Source organism: Nansenia antarctica (assembly GCF_963989245.1).
Source record: "Nansenia antarctica genome assembly, chromosome: 14".
In the NCBI taxonomy this organism is placed as follows: Eukaryota; Metazoa; Chordata; class Actinopteri; order Argentiniformes; family Microstomatidae; genus Nansenia; species Nansenia antarctica.
This window is the reverse complement of record NC_137684.1, coordinates 14,828,585-14,854,383: the sequence shown is the minus strand read 5'-3', so window position 1 is coordinate 14,854,383 and position 25,799 is coordinate 14,828,585. Positions and strand designations below refer to the sequence as shown.

The following is a 25,799-nucleotide window of genomic DNA, read 5'->3' as shown; positions in this document are numbered from 1 at the left end:
CCAGGTCTCAACACTTCCTGCCAGTGCAGCCCAACTATCTACTACGGGAGAACGACTGTTTTCCGTACTCAATCAAAATTCCCTTCCACCGTCGCTGCTTAAAGTCACTAATAACTAGAGGAGGGAGACAGGAGAGGGATAGAGAAAAGTAATGGAGCGATAAAGACAGAGACGAGAGGGGGATGAGATTGAGAGGGAGAATAGAAAACAAAGCCAGGATAGGTATCTTAGCCGGTCTGGTGTTTTGTAGTGGCAGAGCTTCAGTCGGGCCAGACAGTGGTCTTCATTGCTTCAGTCAACATATCACACGAGTGAGTGTTTGACCTGTGACCTCTCGCTATAGCCCTTCCCCAGTGTCCCCATGCGAGTTGTTATTACGGTCGGATACACGACGGCTTTCTCCATCGTAACGTTTCTGCAGTGCTTCTGTTGGGTTTCTGTTGTCGTGTAGAATTGAAGACAGTACCGTAGAAGAGAAGGGTCCTTTCTGCTGGGGGAAGTGAAGTGAAATGTGGGTGTGTAGGGTTTTATAAACAGTATATGTCAAGCACTTTATAAACTGTTTTGTGTAACCAGAGAAGTCCTTATATCCGTCCGCTGCTCTCTCTCTGCAGTGGATTCGTACTTGATGACGTCCATTTTGAGTGTTGTCATTTTAAAAAGATCTAGATTTCATCACGTTTGACCTTGCATTGATAGATTTTCCACCTCACTATATTTTAGGAGAAATGTTTATAAAGATTGTCTGTGTTGACTGTTGAATTCCTTTCTAGCCTCTTCATACTCCGTGGTCCAGTAAATGTCTGTTTAAAACAGACGTTTCCATTGCCAGTTATAGGGCGTCCATTTTAGCATATCTGTGAGTTCATATCGGTTGCATCTCTCTGCCTAAACACTCACAATGTTTGTACTATCTATGCTATACGTACCGTGCGTGTGTGTGCGTGTGTGTGTGTGTGTGTGTGTGTGTGACTGAAACTGAAAATGAAGGATTTACAGCATATCGCTATTTGTACCTTGTACTGTACAATCTGTGTGTCTTGAGAGACTTGTGTTCTACCTGGTCTTGTGTGTTTGGTGTTTTAGTGTCGCAGAGCCATGTGACACTCTGAACCTTTCCCTTGCATCGTCAACGGGGACTCACTGCGAAATGAAATCTCTGTTACATAGAGGCAGCCATGTTGATGTTATCTATGGTGCTATGGGCAGGAGTGATGGACACTTCTAATGTGATATTTATACTAACAGTTTATACTCGTATGAATAGTACTGATATTAATCTTTTCGTAAAGTCTGAACTGTGTTTCTGGAGCAAATGTTAAGGGTTGAGTGCAGCCAGGCACACTGACGCTCCTGTTTTGAAGATCTCTTCATATTTGCTGTTCAAATACCTGTTTATTGTTTACTCATTTTTACTTTTTTTTTTACTCATTTAAATCATGCAGCTCTTTCATGGATTTTAACATGGTGTTTTTATGTGAATGACACAACTGTATGATGTGTTTAAGGTACCAATGACATTGGTAGCGCTTAAGTTCTGTTTCCATCCAAATTGAAATGCATTTTATATTTGTAACATGTTAACCTGCTCTGTTTTACATGTAAGGTATTACTACTGCGCGTTCCATATCTAATAAACAGTAGTCGATATGACATCACAAGCCAACTTGATGAGAAATACTGTTATGATCTACGTATGCTCATATGTGTTTGTTTACATGTTCAGATTGACATCATTCTCGTCTGCTAACGTAGGACTGCTTCATTATGAAATGGTGTTTTGAGTATACCCATCACATGGTGTTTTTATAAGACGAAATATTTGATTTACATACATATAGCACAGAATATCATTGTTGCTGAGAGGCATTGAACTTGAATCATGTGTACAGTCAGTTCTGAGTTCAGTGTGACACACCAATGTCATGTGTGCAACATGGGTCATGATGACTTCCTAGAATCTCTTGGTTAATTACAGAGATGGAATGTATGAAAATGGACGCCATCCCACCATCATGTTGTGGTTGGGTTACATGCAGGGTCCAAGATGGCAGCACATACTTCTTCTGTATGACCACAGAAAACGTTGTATTAGAAAGACTGAATGAATGGCCTTGGTTTTGGCCTAACACAACAGATCATATCTAAGTGTTGTACTCCATTTCTACGGAGACTATTCAAGGGCACATGACATTATGAAACAGTAATGACTCAAAGCCATAGAGATGTAGAAAGCCAACCTCTGACTTCAGTATCATGAATGTAAATTGACCTCATTGTGTGAGAAACATCCATTTGTTCTACATCTTGACACCGGACCAATTATGAATACATTTTTTAGGGTTAAAATGTTGTGCAGTATTGTACATTTGTGAAATATTTAGTTTTCGTAATTTCATGTTTCAACGTCCAGCACTTACAAGTTGATTGCTCTATTGGTTTTTTTTGCCATCCATTGTCAAATTTAAAGATGGCAAAATAGCACACAAATGGTTCCACCCTCCATATAGAGCAGTTATGTTATCAAATCATGTAAATATGAATCGCCATGCGTATTGAAATGTGAAACTAACTGCAGTGCAGGGGGATCTTCAATATCAGTTGTTGTGATGCTCGACAGAACTGTGTGTGCCTTGTCCCATCCATGTGATCTGTGATCCACCATGTGGTCTGTGTACCAGATTTCCCTCTGTGTCATCGCTCTCTCTCTGCTCCTCTAGAGGAACCCAGACTGACCAACCGTCACTGTTGCTAGTCAGTAGATGTTCATTTGAAACTTAAAGTGGGACCTTCAAAACCAACGCGACCACTTTGACCCTAGAACTGCTGTGAAGCTGTAGCTGTTCACCTGACAGTCAACCTGTTTGTCCTGTTCAGTTTCTACCCTTCGGTTCTGCCTGTAGAGATTCCTCATTGTGAGTTTTAAAAGGGAAAAAGAAAGTGGAGATTATTTCGAGCATCGAGGAGAGGTGTCGTGATTGTGTGTGTGTGTGTGTGTGTGTGTGTGTGTGTGTGTGTGTGTGTGTGTGTGTGTGTGTGCTTGTCTGTCAACGTTACTGTCGTTGCTATGGAAACCTTGACTTGAGATCAAAAGGAGGATGACAATAAAAAGAGTCCTGTTGCCAATATTGTGGGCTGTGTTTTGTGTGTAATTAGTCAGTTTGCCTGCCATTTTTTCACCGTCTATTTCTATTTCACTTTTCCCCCGTCAAAGTCTGTTCAAAGTGTTCTATGTAGAGCGTTAGTACCGGACCTTATGTAAGGCACTGGTTAGACTACCCCCAGTGTTGTCATACATTTGGAATATTAATAACTTGTATTTTGCCTTTTGTCTGAACATTTGTATACTCTTGTGATTATATTTCTGTAATCCTGCTGCTACATTAAATATTAATAAAGATTTTAAGGTCTTTCATTGATTGTGTTTGTGTTTTCTCTTTCTGGGTTGATGGGTGCATTTCATCACACTTAACACACTGACCTACAGCAGGTGTGGGGGAAAAAGGCAACAATTCGAATATGAGTTTTAACAGTTTTACATCACGTAATATATATATTAAACTATATACTATACTTTTTCCATTAGATTTCTGTAGAACTGGAATTCCGTATCACAGAATGTGTACACTGAATGCTGAATACCTTAGATTTACAAGATCATATAATCAGTCTTTACAATCAAATCTAAACATACACATCACAGGATGTTGGTCATACATCAAATGAAGCCATCATATTTGAAATATATGATTATAATAATAATAATAACTTTAATTTATATAGCGCCTTTCAAAAAGCCCAAAGCATTGACTAGGGGCCAAAGGCCTTGGAGAACAGATGTGTTTTGAGGGCTAGTTTGAAGGAATCCAGGGTGGGGGTGTTGCAGATCACTATGGGGAGGGAGTTCCAGAGAGTAGGTGCGGCCACACTGAAGGCTCTGTCCCCAAAGGTCCGGGGGGTGGACAGCAGGCCCATGTCTGCGGACCGCAGGTTCCGGGAAGGGGTATGTTGGGGGAGGAGGTCAGTTAGGTACTGGGGGCGCAGGCGTGGAGGAATTTGTAGGTGAGGAGGAGGATTTTGTATGTGATGCGGGACTTGACCGGGAGACAGTGGAGGTGAATGAGGGTTATGGGGGTGATGTGCCGATCATCTCACAAAAGAGATTATAATCATCTCTTTACAAGCATAGATTTCTCACAGGATATGAGTCACAGTTTACTGCTGATCCTCCTGTCCAGGCTGTGTTGGAAGAAAGATACGTGGTCATCAGAGTCAAAGCCGATGTCAAACTCCGGCTTTTTCTGTAGCGCCAGGACAGACACCAGTATAGCCAGTACTGCCGTCAGTCCCCATATCTGGTAGTGGTTGCCTGATTCAGGGTCGAGAAAGAGGAAACTGTGGAGATTGCCGACTACTTGGGTATAGACAGAGTGGTCGGCCTTCCGGGTAAAGAACTCCAGTGGAACGGTGAAGACAGCACTGACCTCATCTGGGTTAGGACAGGCACAGAACGACTCCTCAATAAAACCCACTACCGGGGTCACCAGGAGACCAGTCTACAGAGAGGGAGAGGATTAGATTAGATTAGATTCACTTTATTGTCATTACATAGTACAAGACAATGCAATGAAATTATTGTGCATCTAACCAGAAGTGCAACAAATAGCAATTATATTGCAGTGATAAGTAGCAGTATTTACAGCATCTGTACAGTAAAGTGCAAATGGTAGCGTGATGTGCAATGACATACAATGGTGACTGGATATTATATGCAGTGGTATAAATTGAGATTATATACAATGTGCAATTGTACAGGCTATGATACATATATGATATGATTGATTGTTTACAACCTAAACAACATACAGTAAACAACTCTACCTTATTCATGATGGGGCAGAGACTGCAGACCACCTCCACCTGGTCAGGGGGCAGACCTATCTCCTCCTCCGCCTCTCTCAGGGCGGTGTCGACATCGTCCCTGTCCTTAGGGTCCCTCTTACCCCCTGGGAAGCACACCTCACCTGCGTTGCTTCTCAGCTGCAGAACCAACAGAAAGAGGGGGATGAGTGGGAGATGAAAAGCAACAGGTTAGTGGAAACAGTCACAATTATGCATCTGAAGACAATGATGTCATGCGTCTGGATCTGTCACCCCGTGGTTTCAACGTTTAAACACAATGCAGAATGTTCAACCAAAAACTGAATGGCTAAATAGTCCGAGGTTGTGCAGGTGGAGGGCGGGTGGGTTAGGGTTAAGGTTAAGGTTAGGGTTAGGATTAGGGTTAAGGTTAGGGTTAGGAGTCCAGCTGACCTCTGCAGACCTCAGGGTCATCAGCACGTGCAGCTGTCCGTCCCTCAGGAACAGGGGGATCAACACGGAGGCTTTGGGCAGAGAGGGGGGCAGGTAGGAGAACCTGCTGCCTGTCTCATACTGCTTCAATATCTCCACGGTCTTGTCTTTAATGTCCATCGTGGAGATCAACAATGTTGAATGTTGGTAGTGGTGGTCTAGTGGATAGTGAGTTGGACTTGTGATCGGAAGGTTGTGAGTTCAAATCCCGCCTGAAACCACACCACTACTAGTGTGCCCTTGAGTAAGGCACTTAGCCCTCAGTTACTCCAGGGGGAATGTCCCTGTAATACGTAATTGTAAATCGCTTTGGATTAAAAGCGTCTGCTAAATGGCCAAATTAATCAAATTATTAAAATTAAATTGCCGAACCGAGGTGAATGTTTCAAACTGAGACATTACATACCCTCTATGAGCCTGTTGTTGGAGGACAGGTTTGGACTCTGAGACGATGACTTTTAAACAGGCCTACATAACAATACCGATGTACCGGTAGCTTGTATCGATGTTTCGTTTTCGAATCCACAGTCTAGGACAGAGGTGCAACAACCGGTCTGTGTGAAGAAATCCGGACTACAATGTTTCCATCTGACGTTATTGACATGCGGAAGTGGTAGTCCATGTGGAGCTACTCCTCCTAGTGGAGGGTATGGGGTATAGCAAGCTTCACCTCTGACCAGGTCAGTGGGCCTCCAGGAGCCCAATTCTGAGTGCTGTGTGTGTGTGTGTGTGTGTGTGTGTGTGTGTGTGTGTGTGTGTGTGTGTGTGTGTGTGTGTGTGTGTGTGTGCGTGCGTGCGTGCGTGCGTGCGTGCGTGCGTGCGTGCGTGCGTGCGTGCGTGCGTGCGTGTGTGTGTGTGTCACTGACAAGAGTGAATAAACCAAAACAGGCATGAACCACAATATATTTAATATTGCTGTAAGTTGTTGGAAACATCACTGACGTCATACTTCTGCCATTTTTTATATGAAACAAAATAATCGTACAGTACATTCTAGGTCTGTCATTGCATGGCATAATGAGGGGAAAAACTGCAATATGTGTAACATACAACAGTATCCAGCAGTACATGCGATTAAACTCACTTGACTGAGAGTTGACTGGATATGAACAGTAGCCTGAGACCTGTGTACTGTTATTGAGCAACAACATTCCTTAAATTAATTAATTAAATTAATTATATTTAACAACAATAACATAAAACAATCAAACAATCATCATTTGAGGCATTTTAGGGCCTTGGTATATAATTATGTAATAAAATAAATCTAAATTAAAATACTATATCTTCCATAGCATTATTATATATAATATATAATATATTTTGACCTACTTACTGACTAATTACCTAATCTAATTTTAACTCATCCCATTTATTCACAGGGGAACAAAAAAGAACATTACTCTTTTTTTGTTTTTTCAGAAGAGCTACTTGCAGAGTGAATTCACAGTCCATGTGTTCACATTGTGTAGGCGCCGTTTATTAGGTCGAAAAAAAGAAAAAAAAGATTCAAAACCAAAAAAGCTAAGGAGCATCACAGTGGTCCTAGTCTCCATTCGTCACCTCAGCAGATCTCAGATCAGACTCGGTACTTCTCCTTCGCCATCTCATTCAGTATACAGATATGCTGCGCAGAGGGGAAAACATGATTAAGAGTGCAGGTTAGAAACATTATGTTAAAATACAACTGATATGTCCACCAGTAGAGTCGTGTGTGGAAACAACTAGAACTCTTAAAACAGACTCACGCTGAGATCTCTGAAGTATTCGTTGTAGTCGAGCGCGTAGCCCACCAGGAACAAGTCAGGCACCTCAAACCCGATGTCTGAGAACACATAACATGAAGGAAACAAGTCAACACAAACATGAGACACACCTACCAATACATCCAATCCAGGCTTCAATACTAAACTAAACACAAAATCTGTCTAAGAAAAGGTACAACGTCTAGTGTAATGTACTGTACAGTATCACAGTATTCAAAGTAGTGTCAAATGAGCTTACACAAGACTTTTAATATGCATTTCTGTTTCACAGCAATGTAAGCATTAATTTAACATGACAACATTTGCTGTTTGATTGGAAGCAAATAACAGCTGCCATTTTGGGACGATCTTAAATAGCTTATCTGACGGCAACCTAAAAGCATTACATAATCACCAACAGTGAGTGAGTGAGTGAGTGAGTGAGTGAGTGAGTGAGTGGGTGAGTGAGTGAGAGAGAGAGTGAGAGAGTGAGTGAGAGAGTGAGTGAGTGAGTGAGTGAGTGAGTGAGTGAGTGAGTGGGTGAGTGGGTGAGTGGGTGAGTGAGAGAGAGAGTGAGTGAGAGAGTGAGAGAGTGTTGAAGTAGATTCCGATTAAGCATGTTTATCTTACATAAAAAATGTAACTAGAAGTGTATTATGTTTTGCCCTACTAATCTTTGTATACATTTATTTGGAATAATCAGAAAGCCTAAAGTGTGAGCGAGCGCACACACTATATACATACATACAGTACACACACACACACACACACACACACACACACACACACACACACACACAAACATACACACACCCGGCACAGCACTCACAGTCTGGCCTGTATCCTGTGCTCCTTGGTGTTCTCTTGACCAGAAGGCTGAAATGAGACAAAGCATATAATAATATACTGCTTTAATCCAATGCTGTATACAGTACAGAAAGATGGCAATACTGTCCTGAAGTGCAGACCAAAAACACATTGGCTAAAAAGAGAGAGGGGCGCGAGGCTTTTAATCAGGGGTTAACAACTCTCCTAGGCCTCATTGTCTGCTGATGTTACTGCCGTGTGCAGTGATATTAGCCTTACAAATCAACAAGGTGCAACCCTTGCGATAATCCATTGATATGTCTGTGTTGAGACAACTTAGGAATTTAGAATGACAACTGTCCAAGCGCCAGCACACACAAGCACACACAAACACACACAAACACACACAAACACACAACATTACATTTTCCAACGTGAGCTACAGAATCAGAGCATCACTTTCAGGCAGCAGTGTCCTGGCCTCTCCACAGTGTAGTTAACTGTACGGTAGATTACCTCTTAAGCTGCTCTCTCTCTCTCAGCCTCTGTCACAGCTACGTAACATCTCTAAATCAGTGCTTAAGGGGAGTGTGTCCATTAGGCTGGGCTACTGGAGCTGTGAGTGCTATCATCTGCAGCGCGGTCCGGGTGGCCAAAAATAGTCTCCGAGCCTTGTTACTATCCGCAGGGCCGCTGTGTGTGGTCTTCAATGGGAATTTAACTTGGGGGTCTGAAAAATTCCTGGTCTAATGGTAAATGGTAAATGGACTGCACTTACATAGCGCCTTTTTTGCTGCTCCAAAGCTGCTCCAAAGAGCTTCACAACGCGCTCTCATTCACCCATTCACACACACACATTCTCACACCAATGGCGGCAAGCTACCATGCAAGGCGCCGGCCCGCTCACTGGGAGCAATTTTGGGGTTCAGTGTCTTGCCCAAGGACACTTCAACATGTGTCCAGCCGGGGCTCGAACCGCTGATCTGCCAACCTTGTGATCATTAGACGGCGACTCTACCTCCTGAGACACAGCCGCCCCGTCTACTGTCTAATGTAAGTGGCAGAGTAGTGTATTGTGTGCTGTCGAGCCTGTGACCGTTCTTACCTTACTACTTTAACCATCTTTGGATTGCATTTACTCAGCAGTGACAACAGAGTCTCCATTGTCCTCCCCGTCTCCACAATGTCCTTCAACACAAGCAGGGAAGATTCTATACGTGAAACTCAAGTAAACTAATTACAATCCAAATAGTCATCTTTGTCTGAGTTATCACACACAACAGTCTCACAGTCACAAACAAGGAGGACGATATGGAGGAGATGATTAGTTGAATGTTGAGGCCCACATAGTAATGTCATGCATGTATAATGACCCATTACCCAGTACAAAAGAAGATATTTGGTGAGGCTGCATTCTCATTTTATGCTCCCAGATTGTGGAATGCACTGCCAGTTTACATTAGGGATGCAACCTCAACATTATGTTCAAGTCAAGACTAAAAATCCATCTTTTTAATATTTGCCTTTAAATGACTAAATAATTAAATTAAGATGATATAATGATTAAAGCACTTTGAGCTGCAACGTTTGCAGGAAAAGTGCTATACAAATAAAGTTATTATTATTATGTCAACATCCATATATTCCTATAGACTTCATATTTAGGGATTGAAGACTTGTATAGTTTAAGAAAGAAAAGAAAAGTCTTACCTCAACTATCAAAACATTCTGTGAAAACAATGAGAAACATTACTGAGAGAGGATACACTGGATCAGCAGACACATTACAAACATAATGATATGCAATAAAAGGCTTTATTACATCATAGTATGCTGTGGTGTGTTCCTGATCAGTTACAACAAACAAGAGACACTCACCTTCCCTGTTAGCGTGGACAGCTCATCGCCTCCGATGACTTTGACGCTGTTAGTAGACTGATCGTTCTGGGGACGATAGATTCACGTGATGGTTTAAAATCGACAACGCAAGGCCTTCGTAACATTGCTCTTCTTTGCCAACAAACACCATTCTCCGATACCAAAACGCATGAAATGGTGCATGTAACTCACACTGTAGCTCTTTAGCCTGATGAAATCCACAGTGAGCGGGACTGATGTGTCGCTGTTCTGGTTTAGCACCTTAATGTAGTCCAGCAGGTCTGCAAAGAACTTATAACCCCCTTTGAGCACACACAGAGCTACTATATGATGTCCCCCCATGTCACGGACTATATCACGGGCCAGACGCTCTGTCCTAGAGAAAGGGAGAGGGGGGGGGGGGGTTGTGCAAGACAGAAGGAGAGGGATGCTCAAGTACATACATTTGGTTGGACATTGAAGCTGAGGAAATCAATAACATGGCTTTGTACCAAAGGGAAGCCTGACTGCTCAGTGGATTTCATTCTAAAGACATTTGGCAGCAGTTTCTGTCTGGAATGCAAATGGTAAAAAACCAATTCATGCCTATAGTCATTTGTCTGCCAAATATACTACATGTCGTGTATTCAAATCACACAATGGCATCCATGAAGAACTAGGACACAGTGAGACTGTGTGTGTGTGAGAGAGAGAGAGAGAGAGAGAGAGAGAGGGGGGGGGGGGGGAGAGAGAGAGAGAGAGAAAGAGAGAGAGAGAGACAGAGAGAGACAGAGAGAGACAGAGAGAGACAGAGACAGAGACAGAGAGAGAGAGAGAGAGAGAGAGAGAGAGAGAGAGAGAGAGAGAGAGAGAGAGAGAGAGAGAGAGATGCTCACTGGAATGTGCAGTAGGTAGGCCTAAACTAAACAATTCCCTATAACCTGATCTGACCAGCTGGCTGATCATAATGTGACGTCGGTCAAACTCAAACATCTTACAGGAAAGCTGCATAATTTTATTCCTTGACTTGATATTGCAATCCAGAGAGTGGTTTGACTTACCTGTCCATGATCAGTCCATGGGGGATAATGACCCTGTCCAAATCATCTTCATAATGTTTGGGGACGCAGAAGAGGTTCAAGTCATGACCCTTCTCATCGTCGGCTATCTGAAACAGAAAGAAAGCGAATCCCCCTACATTTATGATGCGCAAACTTTGGCACAGACCTGTTTTGTATAGGCGCATCAGTGCCACAAAGTATACCACACACACACACACGCACACACGCACACACACACACACACACACACACACACACACACACACACGCACGCACACACGCACACACACACACACACACACGCACGCACGCACGCACGCACGCACACATATACACACACACATATACACACACACACGCCATAACGTAGTCCTGGCAAAAATGTAAATGCCCAACATATCGGTCAACCACCCCCTGGCAGATATCCAGGTTAAGGTTTACAGTATCCACATATCTGGATCTCGTCAATTCCTCCAGGGGAGATCGGAGCCTGATGAACACATTCAAACACGCTCTGGACCGCTGGCTTACCTGCAGATAGGAGGCCATGGTACCGTCTGTTGTCCGGTGCTGTCTGTTATTAACTACAATGATATTTCAGGAGTCATGCCTGATCATTTGTGTGTTAGAATATAGAGAGATCCAGTGATCCTGCGAACAGCGCGTCTCCTGTCCGTTCCCCTGGCTGCCAGACTTTATCTTGCGCGTTGAACATGCGTAATAAACCCTCCCCAGGGGGTTTAACCCTGACGTCACAATCCACTTTACCTCTGCAATAATCTGATTTACCCGACCAAGTCTGTCAAAATGAACAATACATATATAGACACATAAATGAATGTATGAACAAATAAATATATGAATGTATATGAAATATATGAATGTATGAACAATAAATATATACCCTACAAATAAATGAATGAATACACACAGTATAACGAAATGTATTTCGTTATACTGTGTGTATTCATTCATTTATTTGTAGGGTATATATTTATTGTTAATTTTGACAGACTTGGTCCTCCATAGACGCAACCTGGGTGTAAAATGCACTGGGTGGGTGCCGCACATGTTATGTTACTGGCGTGGGAGCCTATTCCTAATTCCCGCAGCATCCCGTTATCATGGAGGCTGTTTCAGAAGTGCTGCCATCCATAGCTGACTGTCTCTCACTGGAACCCCTCGTTAGTTTTCTGCTGCATTGTCTCAATGAATCTGTGCAAATGGAAACATATATTTTCTGATTCCTCATACAATGCCCTTTCCAAAAATGTATGGATTAGCAAATCCCCCAAAAATTCCCACGAAATGATATAACAAACCTGACTAGAAGGACGTTGTTCTTCACACTCACACTGCGCTGTAATAAATATAAACCCTCACCGAACACTTGATTAGGAACACTAGCCTATACTTATCCTGGGGTAGGGCCTCCCTTTGCTGTCAAGAACTTGAAGCTCAATTCTTCATGGCATTGATTCCACAAGATGTTGGACACATTCCTTTGAGATTCTGGTCCATGATGACATGATTGCTTTACGCAATTCCTGCCGAGTCTCCCGTTCTACTACCGCATCCCGACGGGGTGACTCGGTGACTGGGGAAGGCCACTGAAGAACATTGAACTCATTGTCACATTATGCATTGTCATGCTCAAAGTAGCCATTAGAAGACGGGTACATTGTGGCCATGAAGGGATACACATGGTCAGCAACAATACTCAAATAGGCTGTGGTATTCAGGCAATGATTAATTGGCATTAACAGGCCCAAATTGTGCCAACAGAACATACCACCCCACACCGTTACACCACCTGAATGAATGAGAAGGCGTACAGGTGTTCCTAATTAAGTGTTAATTTAAGTGTACATGCCTTTCTTCATAGCCCTTGTCTTATGTTGTCCACGAGGTTGTACGACTCAGTAAATTAAGTAAGTAGCCGGTGGTTCTCAAGCCTAATGGCCCAGAGCAGGGCGATCGAACTCACAACCTCCCAATCTCAGGTCGGACACTCTAACCGCAAGGCCACTGAGCTGGACTCAGTAAAGGACCAATCATCTTGACTGTCAGAGAGCAGATATAAACTGCTTTATCACTTTATATTTTCTAGGTGTGTGTGTGTGTGTGTCTACTGAGACAGAAAACCCAGGACAGAGCCATGCATAACCACATCATACTATAGCATACATGCATAACCACATCATACTGTAGCATACAGCTTTGTGAAGTGCAGACACCTTAACTCCTATCAGAGGTGAAAGAGAACACAGGATTGGGCAATTGAAATCATAAAAAAAAGGTTTAATATGATCCCATTCTTTATTGAGCAATACAGATACTCAACATTCCTCTTCTTACATACAAAAGATAAGAGCTCCAAGGCAACCATTATGTACAACACCAGGCACCAACCATGAAAACACACAAAAAAAACATGTTCTCAAAGTAAAAGAAAAGAACACAACAAGCATACAGGTATCCCCCCCCCCCCTCTGCACTATAACAGTCAGTCATTAAGTGCCAGTTACGACCACATGGCCTATCCTCAATTGACACCGTAGTCCACAGAGGGTGCACTACTTTTAGACCCACATACTGTACAAAGGCATGTGGACTCTGGCCAAAAGCACTGCACCACCCTGTTGAATAGGGTACGAGTCGAGACATAAACCTCATCACACACGCTTCACTTCTTCTTCTTGTCCTCTTTCTTGGACGCGGCAGCATCGCCTTTCTCCTTCTCCTTCTCCTCCTTCTTCTCCTTCTCCTTCTCCTTCTTGCCCTCCTCCTTCTCCTGTCCCTCCTTCCTCTCGGCGTCTCTGTTGGAGATCTTGTTGTTGATCAGGTTGTGCAGCGCCACCACAGACCGGATCAGGGAGGCCAGGTACACCACTAACATCTGGTCGTTGGTCTTCAGGTAGAAGGCTCTCGTGAACTCCTGCAGATAGATTTGGGAAGAGAATTAATGGATACTCATCTATCAAGAAACCTCAGCCGAGGTGGGATCTGCATAAAAGACAGCAGGACGGTTTACCAATTCATTGTTTTCATGATTAAATATTTGAAGATAAGAAATACTATTCCTGATAGCTGTTCATCATTGAATATACATTATACAACGGATAGATCCGGTCCATTGTCTCTATTGGTCAGTTTGCGTTCCAGCCATGCCGATATCCATGATGTACGCACGGCTAAATGGAATGTTGACACATCTTTTCATATTACTCCGCGTTTGTTTATATTACCGTTATTGAATTCTTACCGTTGCTTAGCAACCGATAAACAACTGTTCAGCGGATAAATACACTTAAGGCCAATGCGATTTTGTCGCACCGCCGAATTCGATTCCATTGTTTTGAATGAGACCCAATTAGACAATGCACACGGCGTGCGATGCGATATTGTTGCACGACAACATTCGATTCTCCATTCACATTCATTGGTGTGAATTGAGAATCGAATGTTGTCGTGCGACAAAATCGCACGCCGTGTGCATTGGCCTTAACAATAAAACATAGTTCCATTAAAACACATTAATTAAAAGTTTGTCTTGTCTCTCTTTTGTGAAAAAATCAGTGGTATATCGTGGATATCGGCACAGCTAGGGGGTGTATACAGGGCTTAAAGTGGGAAAAAATCCTGTGCCTGAAACTTTTTCTTGGGGAGGGGGTCACAGTTTGAGATATTGGGAGAGCGGGTACAGAAGACAGCTTCTTGTCTCAATGTTTAAATGCATTAATACTATTTTATAGTCAATACAACATATATGTCTCAATGTTAAAATGCATTAATACTGTTTTATACTCAATACAAAAATAAAATAATATATTTAGATGTCTTTAAAAGAACAAACTGATTAAATCACTTAAGGCCAAACTGATTGCATCACTTATTAAGCCACTTATTAAGTCACTATAACAATAGATCAATAGATCTACATCAAGTAGAATACTGATGACTAGTGACCAGTCAAGACCATTGGACTCCAGGATATCTTTGAGCTCCTGCATGAGGGCTGACGAGTTGGCGATGTTTACTTTCCTGCTGACTAGGTGTTGTGTTGTTACTTTGGCCAGATCATCATAAAAAAATCGAACAAGGACATTGAGGATTTTGTCCATGTTAAGATTAGTAGCTTCGTCGATATTCATTGAAAACGTTGCTTTTTTAAGCTTTTCACACAGCCGTTTTTTAAATTCCGGGGCAAGGCCATGTGTGTTTAAATAGCTGACGTGCTGATTGGAAACGGACAGCTTTGTCAGTGCATTTCTGTCTTCTGGTAGCTTCTTGCACAAATCGACGAGTGGCTGAGCCATTGTGAAAGACAGATCATGTTCAGCTATAAACGCGCACACACAGATCTTTTGCTCGCAAACACGGTCGGTCATTGAAGATGAAGTGGTACCTGTAGCCGTCGCTCCCGGCAAGGTTGTTGTATGAGCAAGCTCTCGAACCGACGCTTGGTGACCGGGATCTGAGGCATGTCGAGCAATAACCTTCTTCCCACTACTGCCGTAGACGAGTTTCTTTGAGCACGGCGTACAGAAACAAGCACCCGGCTCCCTGAGTTTGAGGCACCACGTCCCATAAGGCTTCCCGTCACTACTCTCCTCTATCTATGCTCAGCGCCATTTATTCCTTACTCCTCGTTCTAGTATAGCTGTGTCATAGCATGTGATTTATTTTTATTTTCTTTGCTCAAAATTCCCCCACGCCGGAAATCCGGCACCGTGCCGGAGAACTTTAAGCCCTGTGTATATATGACGGCACTCCGCTTCGCGTCGTGCCTAACCACCCCGCTAGCTGTGCCGATATCCACGATATACCACAGCTTCTCCTTCCATAACGCTTCATTATAACACACACGTAAAAAAAACACCCCGTCACCCTACCAGCAGGTTGACGTCAGGCAGCAGGTTGAAGACGTCCTGCAGGTGGTAGACGATGGGGTGGTTGATGGGCAGTTTCCCCGCCACCACCTTCTCCAGGTAGGCCCTGATGTCCAGCAGCTTGATGTTGAGCCCCTTCAGGCCGTGCACCTGGTTGGTGATCTGCTGGGAGAGGGTGCCCACCGTCGTGTCCTTGATGTCTCTGACAGGAGGAACCAGAGGAACAGAGTAGCTCAGACCTTAGCTCAGAATTGGCCTGTCTTTTTGTGTCCTGTTAATCTTGTTGTACACTATTTGTTACTTGTTCTCATTTTCACTTGTTTACCTATTTTCTTTTAACCTGCTATAACTGTTGCTCTTTTATTATGTTCTTATATGTAAAGCACTTTGTGACCCCTGGTCTGGGATAGGTGCTATAGAAATAAACTTTACTTACTTACTTACTTACTAGAATACGGTCTGAATAGAAAAGACAGTTTAACACAGAGTATGGCTGCCTACGTGTGTGCGTACGTGCGTGTGTGTGTGTTGCAGGGTCCAGGTCAAAGGTCATGTATACCTGAGCAGGTGCTCGACCCCAACTTCCTCTGCCTCTTCTGCCCCGATCTCACTGGTCACGTGTTCAAACGTCTTTGAGGTTGGAGTTCCGTCCTGAATGAGTGGTAGACCAGTAGCTTAGTGAGAAAGCTTTAGTGATACCCACCTAAATCAAACATTTTTAGCAAGAGGTTTCGAACCCAAGAGTGGACAATGTCAGAATGAGTCCTTGTCCCATAAAATCTATGTTGTGTCAAATCGCTAAAACCTACCAACTGAAAATATCCAATACCAAATCTATTCAATCCTTTCAGATCTACAAAAATGTCTCTGAGATAAGAGCATGTGTCATTTATGCTCAAGCAGTACATGCCAACGCCCAACCTACATCATGTATTTCCTCAACAGAGAAGTAGGCTTCTGTCGGTAGACCCAGGTCCTTTGGCTTCACATCGATGATGACTAAGACCTGACAGGACACATTGAAAGTCAACATTAATTCAATGTTCGATCTGAGATTTCAAGCATGAAAGCAGAAGATTATGGAAATTATTAGAAAAAGTCAAGCTTGTAGTGGAAATCACTTACTGAATTAGTGCAGTACTGCTTGACAAGTTCATTGATGGCAATGTCATTTTTATGTAGTTTTGGACCTGTGTGATACCAGCCAACAATTCTTTCTCTGGCTGCAAAAACAGAGAAAATAGAGGTTTAAGCATCTAATAGCAACACAATGTAGAGAGTGCAACTGATTTTAAACAGACGTCACACTGTGGTAGACAATTAGATTAGATTCAACTTTATTGTCATCGCAAAGTACAAGTACTATACAATGAAATGCAGTTCAGCATCTAACTAGAAGTGCAAATAGTGATATAAGAACATGATATAAATAAAACATGACAACGACAGTGATAGGTAAGTGTGCAATATACAGTATGAGCAAAGGCAGTATTGTAAACATCAGTTTAGTTTAGAGGCATATTCAGTTATGAACTAGGTACAGTTAAGGTCGTTTGTACAGTGTGGTAGTTTATGTACAATATGTAATATGCAGATGTCTAAAAGAAGCTCTATCAAGAGACATGTGCAATGTGCAATATACAGTATGTGCCACGGTAGTCATGTAAACATCAGTAGTGCAAAGGTTATCGAGTGATCACATTAACCAGGGATGTGCAGCCATCATAGTGTTTTCATTGTCATCGTATCCCAGGGTGGGGGGGGGGGGATACCGAGAGTCATATGACTCACCATTGACCTTCTTGAACATTCCATACATGTTCTCCAGATAGTCGTGGTCCAGGAACCACACTGAATCGTCCTTGTCGTCCTCGTCAAATGGCACTGGGGGGACAACAGCAACAGAAACACATCAGCAAACTCAGTCCATCACAGCCACAGGCACTGCAGTCAACTGCAGTCACTTTTCACTTCATTTCATGATGTACAATACTTTCCGTCTACTCTCATAAACGTGATCACTTCACCCTATGAATGAATATCATGACATCTTGCCCCTCTTCACACCTGAAAGGGGAACAACTCACCTGCAAAACTGTTGGACACATCCAGGACCTTCTTGTGCCAGGAGCCAAGCAGGACTCCCACTACTCGCTTCTGGTTGCCAACTTTCCCTATTCTGTCAAAAACAACATTTACCAAATCAATACATCATAGTTCATAGTTCATAGTCATACTCGAAGCCACATTTAGGGAGCTAACTGACAGACATAATGCAAGCTTTTGAGGATGTGTAGAAAAACTTGTTACACAGATTGAAAGGGGGTTTGGTTTCTGACTCAGCAGGTTAGCTAGTGAGCTAAACAAGCAAAGGCCTGCGATTCATTTACGTGTAGCTAGTAAAAGTGGCATGGAAAACAATGAGTTCTAAAGAGATATGGCTCTCAGGAATGAGCTAACCTACCTGTTAAAATGATCCACCACGCTGAGCAACACCAGCGGGTGGACGACCACATTCTGGACCGCTAACTCGGGCATGGTGATGTGAAGTTGGCGACGGAACTGTGTTAGCTGGGGACGTGTTAGGACGTGACACCATGGAGAACTCCAGCTACTTCCTGTCAATTTTATTTTTTATTTTTTTATTTTTTATAATATGTTTTATTCCAGTATAGAAGATGTCATGTACATTGAAAAAGGCATGAATATTTTCTGTTTTTCTCCCTGCCCTCCACCCATCCCTCCCTCTCAAACATGTCTGCATACATATATACGATATAGATTTGTCCATCTAGCCACACACATATAAACAAGTTACCAATTTTACCAACAATTTAGTGAGTAGATAAAAATAAATAAAAAATCTGTATGGTAGTAAAAAAAAACGTTAAGTAAAGAAATAGCTAAAAAATAAATTATAAGCAATTATATTTTTTTAAATATATTCATACATACATACAAGTTTGATAGCTACTTCCGGTTCTCCTAGCAACAGAGAATAACGCCCCAGTGACAGGACACCGTTGACTGTTTACGGAGCTTAGCAACCTGCAAACATGGTAAGAACTGTCTGTTTAACAACCCAATGATCTTAAACCATAGTCGGTTAGCTGCGTGTCATTAACAGATTAACAGGCAATGGAATCAACCTTTTCATATGTGTCTTTCCATAGCTAAGCTGGCCAGACCAGCAGGTATTAACTAAGCTAGTAGTATGCTAAGCTAACGTTAGCTTCTTGTTGTGACTGTGTTCTAACGTTGTTTAGCTGGGCTGGTGTGAATAATAATAATGCATTTATTTTATAAGGCGCCTTTCATGGCACTCAAGGTCGCCGTACAACAATAAATTAAAAAAAACAGTTACAAAAAAATTCAAAATACAAAATACATAGAAATATACAGTATAAAACATAGCTAGTAGCAGAGCAGCAGTTTGCATGCAGTTTGTTTTCACAGTCTGGGATCTGGGGATATCTACAACTAATAGTCGTTTCAATGTCTTCTGCAGGCTGAAGTCGAGGAGACTCTGAAGAGGATTCAGACTCACAAAGGTGTGATCGGAACCATAGTGGTTAATGCAGAAGGTAAACCAACAACGCAGCACTGAGACATCATTAAGACATCATAACAGCAAACTATAGAATGAAAACACACTACTTAGTAGTCTGAAATCCATCACTAACTCCTTTCGCTCCTTTCTGCGGCCCAATGCCATTACTACAGTACATACTCTTCAGGCAACCAGGTGTTTTAGGTTATAGTCAACTTGGTGGAATGCCTCGTTAGCTTACTACTAATATTGTTTACACACCCCTGCTGTAAAAAATGCTGATGTTTAAAATGGTGCCCTAATTGTCTTGGTCTTTCTCAGGTATCCCAATCAGAACTACCTTAGATAATTCCACCACAGTGCAGTATGCAGGGTTGCTGCACCAGCTCACTATGAAAGCCAGGAGCACGGTGAGAGACATTGACCCACAGAATGACCTCACCTTCCTACGCATTCGCTCCAAGAAGCACGAGATCATGGTGGCACCGGGTAAGAGAAGGGGAGGTGGTTTACTGGACGAGTTACTGTGTGGTGCATGATGAGTAAACTAGCCATTAGCCTTAAAGGGATAGTTCAGACAAATGACAAAATCACATATTTGGTTCTTTACCCTAAGTCTAGGGACAAGTACAGATGTTAATCAACACTTTGGTTCTGTTTATCTGGGCACTGTCACTAACCATTAGTGATGCGTAGGTCAGCTGTCTATGGGCCTGCACCCTCCCTGCAGGTTTATAGACATGGCACAGGGCCCGCTTGACCCGATACCATACAGATAAAACAATGAACCTGACCTGACCTGAACCCACAAATATATTTAACATTTAAAAATAAAAGTAGGCTAGACAGTCAGTAGTGCAAGCAAGCAGAATAAAAAACAAAATATGCGAACTATTAGAAGGACCCTAAAAGGAGGCTATGGACAATGACAAACTTTTTAATCAACACTTTGGTTGATTATCTCAGCGCTGTAAACGAACAGGTCATTGTTAGGGTATTTAACCAAAATGCAATGCAAGTCAATGGACCATTTACATTACATTTTTGGCATTTAGCAGACGCCTTATTCCAAAGCGACTTACAATCAATACATTTGAATACTAAGCATGTGAATCATCAGTCCACCATTCGTAGCAGGAAGAGTAATCCAGCTCAGGCCCGGGGCCATTGATAGAAGGAAAAACCTTCTCCTATCACCATCTTCTAAAACCTAGTTTTTTTATTTTTAGTTTTTTACACTGGAGAAACAGAGAAACAGTACAATGGGGGGCAATAGAAGTTTTTAGGGACACAGTAGAGGGGAAAGCGGGTGTCTTTAGGAGACGTAGTGCTGAGGGGCAGAAGATGTCTCAGGAGGAGCAGTTATGGTGTAACCTGAAGAGATGGGTCTTCAGTCTACGACGGAAGATGGGTAGTGACTCTGCAGTTCTGACAGCCGTGGGGAGCTCATTCCACCAGCGGGGAGCCAGTGTTGTGAAGAGACGTGATCGGGCAGCACGACTGCTGTTTAGAGGTGGTGGGGCCAGTCGGCTAGCCGAGGTGGAGGAACGGAGTGAGCGGGCTGATGTTTGGGGGGTGACCATTTCCTTCAGATAGGCAGGGGCTGTCCCTTTAGCTGCCTGGTAGGCAAGCACCAGGGTCTTGAATCTGATGCAAGCTGCTATCGGGAGCCAGTGCAGGGTGCGAAGGAGAGGGGTGACATGAGAGTATTTGGACCCTAAGTTAGCATGTTCGAAATGTAATTCCCAAATCATCTACAATTTTCTGAAGACTCAATTACTTCATTAGATGTATTTGAGATGATTTGAGCATGACATTTCTAATATGCTAACTTAGGGTCCATTGACATTTGAACCAAATATGTGATTTTGTAATTCGGGTGAACTATCCCTTTAAGCATTTTTTAATTATATTTAGCCATTTATTTGCTGTAATGATTCTCAACAGCTATGTAATGTGAAATGTAAAGAATCACACTCAGTGGTTTTACAACGTCTCTCTCTCTCTCTCTCTCTCTCTCTCTCTCTCTCTCTCTCTCTCTCTCTCTCTCTCTCTCTCTCTTTTCCAGACAAGGAGTATCTGTTGATAGTCATCCAGAACCCCAGTGAATAGAAAAGCCCCTGGTGGTCCTGTGACAGTCAGGCTCCTCACACACTGTTCTTTATGCTGTACAGATTTTTCTTTATATTTATCTTTCTCTTTTTCTAACTTTTTTTTTTTTTTTTTTTGTGTGTTAACCCTGCGGTATCCAGCCCCACTACTTATTCCCCTCGTCTTTTTTTGCAACAGTGTTTGTTAAGTCTTCCAAACTGCACTCAGCGTTTATGGACATGGTTATTTTAACTTTACTCAATTGTAACTGGAGAACACCTGGTACATGAGCCAATGTCATCAATTCATGAAATAAAATAAACCAGAAATATCTCATCACTTTTGGTGTTTTTTGTGGCTATGTGCATAAAGTTAAATGGGCGGTTGATGATATTATGCAGATCAATATATTATCAACCTGAAACTCAATACTACTGTGTAAGGTCTTTGACCGTATGTCTTGCTAAGTTGTCTCTGACCCAGAGAATGTTTTGGATGTACTCAGTGTGTCCTTTCTTTGTGGACTTGAAAAGGTAACATGCAACTCAAGTAACACATACAACTTACAAAGACAACATGGATGTTCTTCATGAGCCATTAGTAAACACATGAAGTGGGGCGGCTGTGGCGCTGGAGGTAGAATCAGCGTCTAATGATCATAAGGTTGGCAGATCGGCAGTTCGAGCTCCGACTGGCCACATGTCGAAGTGTCCTTGGGCAAGACACTGAACCCCAAATTGCTCCCAATAAGCGGGCCGGCGCCTTGCATGGTAGCTTGCCGCCATTGGTGTGTGAATGTGTGTGTGTGAATGGGTGAATGAGAGGCCGTTGTAAAGCGCTTTGGAATAAGGCGCTATATACTGTAAGTCAGCCCATTTACCATTGAAGTGCTTTTATGGCCGGTACATGAAACACGGGGCCAGCCTAATGTGCTGTTGGTGCAACTCCTTTCAAATGTGGAGGGTTGACCTGCAGGCCAGAAGATTAGTCATCTCCATGCTTTCCCATTACACAACCCAAGAGGCAGAGGAAATGTAAACATCTGAAATCATGAAGAGACCATTGTGTCTCAACCAAATGTTGGATAGAGCATTTCACAGCATTTCATGTATCAACAAGGCATTGTGGTGAATAGATTCAAACAGTATAGCTTTAGGATTGATTGATTGATTGATATTTTATTCATGTAAGTGTCCTTGGACATTCAGACAGCAGAGTCGTAGGTTATAACGTAGAAACTGTTCAGCAGATAAAAAAAGCTGAAAGTTAATTTACAGTAGTGGCATATCATATTTATCATTATATTTTCAAAGAAATCTAATTAAATATACAATTCCAGCCATTATCAGATTATAACACACTAGCCTCAAAGTAGAGAAGTGTGTTCATCACATTCCTTTTACATTTTTTAAACAAAACAATCACTGAGTGTGTCAGTATCTTCGGTTTTAACACCGTCACAATATCTGTACACATGGCTTTGAGCCATACACTCCAACCCCAGCATAGAGAGGCTGAGTGAACGTGGTTAGGACGTGGTGAAGGAGGGTAATTGTGTGTGAGACGTTGTAAAAGTCCAGAGTTCCTGCCCTGTGGTCGAGGTACACTCTTATTCTCGAGGAGCAGGGAACAGAGACTTCAGTCTTGTTCTTATTGTGGAAGAAAGAGCAGGTGGAATCTTTTTTGCAGACTAAACTCCACGACTGATCGTTGCGTCCAAAGATACACATAGATTTGGATCCCTTCCTCTCTATCCCTTTGTATGAGACGACTACATCCACTCTGTCCCCACTCCAGTCCACCTCCCAGACATGGGCTCCAGACAGAGCCTCTCTGCACAGCACCTGTCTGAGGTGGCTGAACCTCTCTGGATGGTCCGGGCAGGACTGGGCTGACCTGGTCCGGGTCACCTTCCTGTTCTCCTCAGACAGACACAGGTGCTCATTGGCTGTATTGGGATCCAATGTCAGCTGCAAGGAGTCTATAATGTTGAAAAGAGAGCTCATGAAAATGCATGAACTAATGAAGCTAGTTTTGCTCATGTTTCTGTCAATGCAGTGTTTTGGGGGGAAAAGTATTTATGTATTATGTACAGTATTTATAAATGTATGGCAAAACATATATTGTTACTCACGTTCTGGAAGCTCATCCAGGGGTATAGTAGGGAGGTCAACCTTAACTTTGGGCACTTAGGGGAGAGATAGTATCAAATATCACTAGTCCCTAATGTTTCATATTAGATAAATAAATAATGCAGTACCTCATTCGAACTAATGATTAACTGAAGGTTTTAAGCTTGTGATAACATGACCACTGTCCATACCTACCTATGTTTGCCGTACCTCTTTGAGATTTCCGGGCTATTTCCAGTTTGCCAATTTCTTGAATTCGGTATTTCAGTTCAGAGACAAACGTGTTCACATGCTCAAAGGAGATTTGTGGATAGTCAGTGATGCTGGGTGAGGCCTCAGGTCCAGAAGAGAGACTGCGAGACTGAAAACTCTACAGAGAAAAGGAATAAGGTCAAAAGTACTGTAAGCATGTTAATGTTCAACCTCATTTCACTGAGAGAGAGAGAGAGAGAGAGAGAGAGAGAGAGAGAGAGAGAGAGAGAGAGAGAGAGAGAGAGAGAGAGAGAGTGGAAGAGAGAGTGAGAGATGGAGAGAGTGGAAGAGAGAGGTTGGAGAGTTTGTATATTTTTTTGTGAGGGACATCTAAGTCAGAGTTGTAACTTGTCACCTGGATAAAATGGATGTGATCCTCTGTGTGTGAGAGCTGCTCCATCTCAGCGTCTCTCCTCCTCAGCTCAGCGACCTCCTGCTCCAGACGCTCCAGGAGTTCTTCAGCCTGACTTACTTCCGCCTTCTCCTGGACTCTGATCAGCTCTCTTACTTCAATGCCTCTTCTCTTAATAGAGTGTTTCAGCTGAGCAAAGATCCTATCGCTGTAATTCACTGCTTCCTTTGCGGACATCTGTGAGGACACAGATAGAAGACGACACTTGATTCGGCTAAATGGACTGCACTTATCCAAAGCGCTTTACAACCGCCTCTCATTCACCCATTCACACACACATTCACACACCAATGGCGACAAGCTACCATGGAAGGCGCCGGCCCGCTCACTGGGAGCAATTTGGGGTTCAGTGTCTTGCCCAAGGACACTTCGACATGTGGCCAGCCGGGGCTCGAACCGCCGATCTGCGAACCTTGCGATCATTAGACGGCAGCTCTACCTCCTGAACCACAGCCACCCCCCCAGAGAGAGGAAGGGGTCCATTTGAACCAGCTCTGTAACACAGCACTCACCTTGATAGTCTCCTTAGCCTTCTTCACTTCTTGTACCTTTTCCTCTCTCTGCTGCAGTTCAAACCTGTTTCTCTGTATCTCCCCGTGCAGCTGTATCTGCAGCATCTGGATAACGATATTACATTGAATTAAAGGTGAATGTACCAAAAGCAGGAGTCCGGTGTAGGAGAATTTCAAGTGTTTCTTTTCAAATGTGATTTCTTCTCTTTGTCTTTCGTTCCTTTATGTATTCATTGTCATTGACACAATGTGTGTGTGTGTGTGTGTGTGTGTGTGTGTGTGTGTGTGTGTGTGTGTGTGTGTGTGTAGTTCATTAAACAGAGTCCTACTCCTTACCTGTCTCCAAGTCCTTCCTGCTGCAGCTGAGACGGTGTCATGGCCTTTATGTTCATCCATCACACACAGACAGCAGATAACCTGCTGGTCAGTACAGCAGTACACCTCCAGAGGTTTGTCATGATGAAGGCAGATCCTCTCCTGCAGTTTTGCAGAGGCGTTGACCAGTTTATGTCTTTTAAAGGCAGCAGATTCATAGTGAGGCTGGAGGTGAGTCTCACAGTAAGAGGCCAGGCACACCAGACAGAACTTGGTGGCTTTGAGTTTTGTTCCACTGCAGACATCACACTCCACATCTCCAGGTCCAGCAGAACACTGAGCAGGAACTGTGAGTGATGTCTTCTTTAGTTTCTCCACCATTTCATCCAGCAGTGTGTTGGTCTTCAGGACAGGCCTGGAGAGAAAACTTTCATTGCAGACAGGGCAGCTGTAGACTGTAGGCTGCTGGTCGTCATTATCCCAATGGCCATTAATACAATCCATACAGTAGCTGTGTCCACAGGCAGTCGTCACAGGATCCTTCAGTGGGTCCAGGCAGATGGAACAGCAGATCGAGTCCACGGCCTCTGCCATTTTGATCCACACAGACAGGCAGACTTTGAACCGGTTGTTCTACGGAGTAGGAGTGGTTTCAACACAGCTGAAGGGGACTTCCTGATTCAGTCTGTGAACCCAGATGTGAGATACCAGGTCTGGCCAGCAGGGGGCAGGAGTGGTCTGTCACAGCCAGTCTGAACTGAACATATTAACTAAATGAATAGAATCATGGGGCTTCATTTATAATATTAGTAATAGTAATA

General features: G+C 43.0%; 5 protein-coding genes across 5 annotated transcripts; 1 reads left to right on the top strand and 4 right to left on the bottom strand.

Moving 5' to 3' along the window:
* Positions 1-4,208: 4,208 nt before the first annotated feature.
* Positions 4,209-5,472, bottom strand: nudt7 (nudix (nucleoside diphosphate linked moiety X)-type motif 7; the record flags this gene model as incomplete). The annotated part of the gene is made up of 3 exons (XM_080544614.1): positions 4,209-4,556; positions 4,882-5,040; positions 5,314-5,472. The coding sequence occupies 3 exons, from the start codon at positions 5,470-5,472 to the stop codon at positions 4,209-4,211; spliced, it is 666 nt and encodes a 221-aa protein (XP_080400740.1).
* Positions 5,473-6,891: 1,419 nt separating this feature from the next.
* On the bottom strand, positions 6,892-11,469 carry hprt1l (hypoxanthine phosphoribosyltransferase 1, like). Its single transcript, XM_080544901.1, has 8 exons — positions 11,354-11,469; positions 10,823-10,929; positions 9,975-10,158; positions 9,779-9,848; positions 9,010-9,115; positions 7,927-7,973; positions 7,101-7,177; positions 6,892-6,979 (listed from the first exon to the last, which is right to left on the bottom strand). The coding sequence occupies exons 1-8, from the start codon at positions 11,369-11,371 to the stop codon at positions 6,932-6,934; spliced, it is 657 nt and encodes a 218-aa protein (XP_080401027.1). The 5' UTR covers positions 11,372-11,469; the 3' UTR covers positions 6,892-6,931.
* A 1,625-nt stretch (positions 11,470-13,094) lies between these two features.
* On the bottom strand, positions 13,095-18,282 carry LOC308170193 (26S proteasome non-ATPase regulatory subunit 7-like). Its single transcript, XM_080544955.1, has 8 exons — positions 18,179-18,282; positions 17,802-17,893; positions 17,506-17,598; positions 16,840-16,937; positions 16,640-16,720; positions 16,274-16,365; positions 15,718-15,916; positions 13,095-13,760 (listed from the first exon to the last, which is right to left on the bottom strand). The coding sequence occupies exons 1-8, from the start codon at positions 18,250-18,252 to the stop codon at positions 13,509-13,511; spliced, it is 981 nt and encodes a 326-aa protein (XP_080401081.1). The 5' UTR covers positions 18,253-18,282; the 3' UTR covers positions 13,095-13,508.
* Positions 18,283-18,712: 430 nt separating this feature from the next.
* LOC308170294 (dynein light chain roadblock-type 2) lies at positions 18,713-21,641 on the top strand. Its single transcript, XM_080545062.1, has 4 exons — positions 18,713-18,773; positions 19,223-19,298; positions 19,586-19,753; positions 21,333-21,641. Exons 1-4 carry the CDS (start codon positions 18,771-18,773, stop codon positions 21,374-21,376), a joined length of 291 nt encoding a protein of 96 aa, XP_080401188.1. The 5' UTR covers positions 18,713-18,770; the 3' UTR covers positions 21,377-21,641.
* Positions 21,642-22,546: 905 nt separating this feature from the next.
* Positions 22,547-25,558, bottom strand: LOC308170587 (tripartite motif-containing protein 16-like). Its single transcript, XM_080545391.1, has 6 exons — positions 25,000-25,558; positions 24,664-24,768; positions 24,095-24,328; positions 23,698-23,857; positions 23,490-23,543; positions 22,547-23,336 (listed from the first exon to the last, which is right to left on the bottom strand). The coding sequence occupies exons 1-6, from the start codon at positions 25,480-25,482 to the stop codon at positions 22,813-22,815; spliced, it is 1,560 nt and encodes a 519-aa protein (XP_080401517.1). The 5' UTR covers positions 25,483-25,558; the 3' UTR covers positions 22,547-22,812.
* Positions 25,559-25,799: the final 241 nt, after the last annotated feature.